The 6,725-nt window shown below is 34.8% G+C and overlaps 1 protein-coding gene across 1 annotated transcript in view; it reads left to right on the top strand.

Annotated features, from left to right (window-relative positions):
• The first annotated feature begins 718 nt into the window (after positions 1 to 718).
• The window catches only part of LOC106461153 (cell division control protein 42 homolog), a 25,250-nt gene continuing 19,243 nt past the window's right edge, over positions 719 to 6,725 (top strand). Inside the window, exons 1-2 of the mRNA XM_013920949.2 lie at positions 719 to 1,180; positions 3,934 to 3,992. Coding sequence (XP_013776403.1) covers positions 991 to 1,180; positions 3,934 to 3,992 — 249 coding nt within the window. The 5' untranslated portion in view covers positions 719 to 990. The remainder of the gene's footprint in view (positions 1,181 to 3,933; positions 3,993 to 6,725) is intronic.

Below are 6,725 nucleotides of genomic sequence, written 5' to 3' on the forward strand. Positions count from 1 at the left end.
CATCTGTTGTCTCAGTGGTAGACATTACTTTTTTCTTCGTTTGTGGGCGTAAGACGAATGCTAGCCAACTGATTAAAAGTTACGTATGGTGTAATTCACTCTTCGACCAAACGCATTTTGTTTATTAACAAACTGATAGAAATAAATATATGATTTAAAAGACTCTTCAACCAATCACGTTTAACAACTTGATTGAGAGCTATGTGCGATTTAATATACTTTTCAATCAATCATTTTTTTGTATAAGAAATTGGCTGAGAGCTATTTACGATTTAATAGATTCTTCGACCAATCACGTTATGTTTAATAATCTGATTTAAAATATTTACGATTTAATAGACTTTTCAACCAATCACGTCGTATTTAACAAACTGATTTGAACTATGTATTATCTTATAGACTATTCAACCAATCATGTTCGTATAGCTACATCAAACAAAAACGACAATAAAGATTCCATAAAATGTTTGATAATTCCTTTTTTAAGTTGTTTTAGGAAATAATCCTTATTTAGCTAATCATTGCAAATTTTCCATTTTTTAAAAGAAAAACGGAAAATATCATCTAAATACTAAAAATTACAGGAAATATACAACGTACGAAATCCGCACATCACATAGCCTTACTTATTGAACAATTCTGCAGGGTAAAACGAACCCGAGCATCATCAATGACGTCATCAGTGCGTCAGGCTCTCAGGTATAGGCTCACCTTGCTGCTGCTCGTGCATTGCATCCAATCGCTGCTCGTCATGACGTCAACTCAACAGTTTGGCTGTGAACCGTAGGGACGTTATGTCCTGCAAATCTAACGCAACTAGGATAATAAAGTGGTAACGGGAGCACAGGTTAAAGTAAGAGCTCTATGTAAGGTGATTAAACAACATTTTAAATTGAATGTTAAGGAACCGGAAAGGACAGCTGAATGAAGGCCTCCGAGGTGAGAGCAGTTGAGTACATCTCAAGTATTCAATGTTGACCTGTGTCCACCATGCCTCCTCTAGCGCGGGACCAAGATACAAATCTTTTGTCTGATCAAGATAATGCTGGGGACTGCGTGTGCCACGTGAAGTGTGTCCTGGTTGGAGACGGAGCTATTGGCAAGACAAGCCTTGTTGTGAGCTACACCACCAACGGTTATCCATCAGAATACGTACCTACAGCTTTTGACAACTATTCTGGTAAATGATCACACTTTTATACAAATAAGGATTTCCTACTGAAGCTGTTTGAAACTAGTTCCTGTTTAATGTGTTTGTTCGTGGCTTTGTTCATGTAAAACAGTTGATAGAGAGAACATTTTTGTTGGAGCTGTTCAGAGCTAGTACCTGTTTGTTCGTGGCTTTGTTCATGTAAAGCAGTCGATAGAGAGAACATTTTTGTTGGAGCTGTTCAGAGCTAGTACCTGTTTAATGTGTTTGTTCGTGGCTTTGTTCATGTAAAGCAGTCGATAGAGAGAATATTTCTGTTGAAGCTATTTAAAGCTATTATCTGTTTAATGGGTTTGTTCGTGGCTTTGTTGTTGTAAAACAGTTGATAGAGAGAATATTTCTGTTGAAGCTATTTAAAGCTATTATCTGTTTAATGTGTTTGTTCGTGGCTTTGTTGTTGTAAAACACTCGATAGAGAGAACATTTTTGTTGAAGCTGTTCAGAGCTAGTACCTGTTAATGTGTTTGTTCGTGGCTTTGTTCATGTAAAGCAGTCGATAGAGAGAATATTTCTGTTGAAGCTATTTAAAGCTATTATCTGTTTAATGTGTTTGTTCGTGGCTTTGTTGTTGTAAAACACTCGATAGAGAGAACATTTTTGTTGGAGCTGTTCAGAGCTAGTACCTGTTTAATGTTTTTGTTCATGGCTTTGTTCATGTAAAACAGTCGATAGAGGGAACATTTTTGTTGGAGCTGTTCAGAGCTAGTATCTGTTTAATGTTTTTGTTCGTGGCTTTGTTCATGTAAAGCAGTCGATAGAGAGAACATTTTTGTTGGAGCTGTTCAGAGCTAGTACCTGTTTAATGTGTTTGTTCGTGTCTTTGTTTATATAGAACAGCCGATAGAGAGAACATTTTTGTCGGAGCTATTCAGAGCTAGTATTAGCAAACTAGCAACGCTGCTTGACTACATTCACCAAGGCAGAGAGAAAAATATATCTTTTTTAAGTTTTTGTGGTGATTTGCATGTAATATAACTAAAACTGTACATTATCTCATGTTCTTTCTTATAGAAATAAATGAAACACACATAAATAGGTGTACGATGTTCTTTTTAACATCAACAAAGCCACAAGCAAACACATTAAACAGATACTAGCTCTTTCAGCTTCAACAGAAATATATTCTCTATCAACTGCTTTACATTAACAAAACTCCGAACAGACACATTAAACAGGTACTAGCTCTTTACAGCTTCAACAGAAATGTTCTCTCTATCAACTGCTTTACATTAACAAAACCACAAACAGACACATTAAACAGATACTAGCTCTTTCAGCTTCAACAGAAATATATTCTCTATCAACTGCTTTACATTAACAAAACCACAAACAGACACATTAAACAGATACTAGCTCTTTCAGCTTCAACAGAAATATATTCTCTATCAACTGCTTTACATTAACAAAACCACAAACAGACACATTAAACAGGTACTAGCTCTTGACAGCTTCAACAGAAATGTTATCTCTATCAACTGTTTTACAACAACAAAGCCACGAACAAACACATTAAACAGATAATAGCTTTAAATAGCTTCAACAGAAATATTCTCTCTATCGACTGCTTTACATGAACAAAGCCACGAACAAACACATTAAACAGGGTTTTCAAATCTACTATGTCTACTCTGCTTAAAGAACCACTGAAATAACAACTCAGTTATATCATTGCATTCACTATAACTAAAAGAAGAACACTTTATTGGTGTTATTAAATATATCAACAGTAAATGCTATACAAAACTAAGACTACATTCACCACAACTAGAAACAAGATACTTTCTTACATTGTTTCCTCAACAGACTCTAAATACTGTTATAGGCTATGCTTTTAATTGAGATGTTTTTAGAGGTTCGTATTGTTAGTTGGTCGGAGAAAGGTCGGACATAACGTGACGGGCGTGGCTTAACGTCTGGAATTTTCTCTAAACTTTTAGAACAGTGCGAACAGTATAAAACGATTATTATTAATTTTTGAGTCTGTTAGTAGGACCCATGTAGTATGAAATAATGAGTTATTATTTTATTGAGCTCGCTTGCTTGATCGTTCAGTTTGGGATATTATACTCATGCCCTCGACGAAGTAATGAAGCACGCTGTACGTTGCGTAGAACGCGAGAAATTAGCAACTAATTGAAATTGTTGTATTATTGTCTGTTGTTACTTAGGCTGATCAGCAAACGTTAGTTAAGAAAACTTTTACAACTTGTAGTTGAAGAAATAAAACGTTTTGGTTATTTTTAAGTGTACAGGACTCTGCATTTTTTTATTATTTTTTTACCGAATAAATTAAAAGAAACCACCCAGCAATAAAAACCATTAAAAAAATAACAATTATAATGAATTAACCATATTGACTGCCCACGCTCACTACGATTGAAAGAGGGATACTTCCTTGCTAAATATATCGATACTAAAACAAATTGACAATATCGATTGACTACATTTACTTCAGCAGAAACAAGGAAACTTTCTCGCATCTACTCTAAAAACTTTAATGTACTGCCACTGTCTGCTTATTGAAAAGTAGACGACGTTTCGGCTTCTATACTGAGAGACCTTCTTCACCTGAATTGTTAGTTTGTTATAGTATTTAGTGTTGACATATCTAATAATTGTAAGAAAATGTTCTTGTTTCAACTGAGTTGAATGTAGTATTGTTAGTTTGTTATAGTGTTTAGTGTGGATGTAAGTAACAGTGTAAACATGTGTTATTGTTGCAGCTGTTGTGACAGTGGATAACTATCCTGTTCGGATTCAGCTCTGCGATACTGCTGGACAAGTAAGTAACAAATTTCTATGGCAGATCAAGGTTTCTGTCATCTTATACTTTGAAATTAATGACAAAATCATGGTAATTTTATGCAGTGAGTCACATGAAAGAAACACAATTGCTCATCCCCAGTTACTATTTTATGTAAATACACTTTTCTCAAAGCAAGCATTGTGTATTAATCGTGTTCCAGCAAGCAAGCCTTGCCACGAGTGTTATCATCAGAGACGTGTTTCATTCTGTAATATATAAAATGGGCAAAACCATGCTCCGTACTGTGCAGCAGTGGGTGCGTTATAAGAGTAAAGGTCAAATTTCACTTCAATTAGAATAACCCAAGTGCTGGTGATGGGTACTGTTGACCAGCTGACTTCCTTCAGTTCAAAATGAAAGAAGGTTATCGTAGATAGCTCTTGTGTAGCTTTGCTCGAATGTCCCAAACAAACAAACAAACCAGCATCGAAGGTTAGATTATAAGCTAGTGACTCATCTGTATTGTATTACTTAAAATTGAGCAATACTTCTTCCACAGATTGTAGTATTTCATATTTTGAAGATTAGATTTCAACTATTCATTAAAAATATTTGGTGTTTTCAATCTATACAAGGGGTGCGATCTCATCATAGTAGTCGATATTATACGTATCTAGATACAGAAGTTTATCAACGGTTTGTTACAAAGTTTGACAGTCTTCTTTGTAATTTATTATCTATATTACTAACATTGTCTTATTTAAGTACTTTACACTTTACAGTGCTTTATTTGATCAACTAAATGGTAACTGGCAAGAGAAGTAAAATAAAATCCGTTTGTCTACATAGATACTCTTAATGGAACAGCGGAATTAAATAAAAGCCTCATAAATGAAAGTGGCATATCACAGACTCGAGCCTCAGACCCTCCATCGCAGTCCGGCACGTTAACCCTAAGCAAAAAAAAGACGTGATGTACACAGTATTTTTGTTTAAAACCTCATCGTATGATATTTATTTTTATCCTACATTTAAAAACAAAAGCGATGTAACAGCATTAAAATATCATTATAAAGTTTCTAATCAATAGTGTTATCTCATGGTATCTGTTTTACCGTATTGGTGTAAGGTTTCTACAATGTGAACTAGAATTCCTGTCTCCGTCTTTTGAAATATGTGTTTTGCAATACTTTCATAATCAAATACGTTTCAGTCTTTAGATAAACACTACACTTTGAAAAGTATTCTCCAAAATCAGTATTAATCGATCCACCGTAGTAGTTGTTATCTCTCTGTTGTTCATAGAAAATAAACAATTGATATCTTTACTGCTTATGTTGGCAATTAAACAAGCTTTCTAACAATGGACGTGTTGCCAGAATAATTTACAAACTTGAATTTCACAAGTAATCGGACCACTGGTGTTTTATATCGGTTTTCATGAGTAAATGTTCTTATATGGTTAAGTGAAAATAGGAGAGGAACTTTTTTTATTATCGTCAGCAAACTTTCGTGACGAATATTTCACTCTGGGGTCCTACGCAGCAAGTGCAAGGACTTGATTTTAAGGGATAGCGGTAGGTTTACGGACTTACGACGCTAAAGTCCGGGGTTCAATTCCCCTCGGTTTACACAGGAGATAGCCCGATGTTCCTGTGTTCTCAAACAAACAAATGTGATTTTAAAATTGATGTTACCATCATTTTAGATATTTTTATTGTCAGTTTAACTTTGCAATACTGTCAATTGAATATGATTTTACTGTAATTTTACATTTGTTTTTTTACCGAGAGCAGGACAACTGTTGTGAACAACTACCCCCCTTTTTTATGGTTAACTTTTGACTGATATAAATAAGATTATTTTGGCCTTTTTTATATAAACCAATTATGTTGTTATTTTAATAATACTCCAAGGTAAAATTTGCCCAAGCATTAAAGTCTGTTAACCTCAAATCATACTACACTTAAACAATTGTTCTAATACACCAAAGTGTTGACCTTTCAATTATGATTTAAAACATTGCCTATGGTGAGTGTTATTAGTGTAATATCATTAGCTAGTAACATTTTAATCACTACTTAAGATATTGACTTTTCAATTTTAATTTTACAGTTAGTGTTATTATATAACATTGGCTATTTAATTACCAAATAGTTACTAAATGGAAATGAAAATTTTAAACGTCCTTTTAGTTTAAAATCCAGGCTATCCTCCTTTAAAGTACATGTATTACGTTTTCTTTGGAATTTGGATTACTCAAATCTTTTGACTGGCAGTTGTCCTATACCGGCAATTGTCCACCGACAGTTGTCCTATACTGGCAATTGTCCACCGACAGTTGTCCTAGACTCCAAATCTCATTGTCGATTAAAACTTTATTGTTGTAAACGTCATGATTGTGACATTAGCTAACGATCAGCGCCATGTTTGTGATACTAGCTAACGATCAGCGCCATGTTTGTGATACTAGCTAACGATCAGCGCCGTGTTTGTGATACTAGCTAACGATCAGCGCCGTGTTTGTGATACTAGCTAACGATCAGCGCCATGACTTTGATACTAGCTAACATCAGCACCATATTTGTAAAACTAGCTAATGATCAGCGCTATGACTTTGATACTAGTAACGATTAGAGCCATGATTATGATACTAGCTAGCGATCAGCGCCATGACTTTGATACCAGCTGGCATCAGCACCATGTTTGTGAAACTAGCTAATGATCAGTCTAACGGGCGTCGTAAGATGTAAGGCGGGTGTGTGTGTG

The sequence above is a fragment of the Limulus polyphemus genome, unplaced genomic scaffold, assembly GCF_000517525.1.
Source record: "Limulus polyphemus unplaced genomic scaffold, Limulus_polyphemus-2.1.2 Scaffold906, whole genome shotgun sequence".
Lineage (NCBI taxonomy): Eukaryota > Metazoa > Arthropoda > Merostomata > Xiphosura > Limulidae > Limulus > Limulus polyphemus.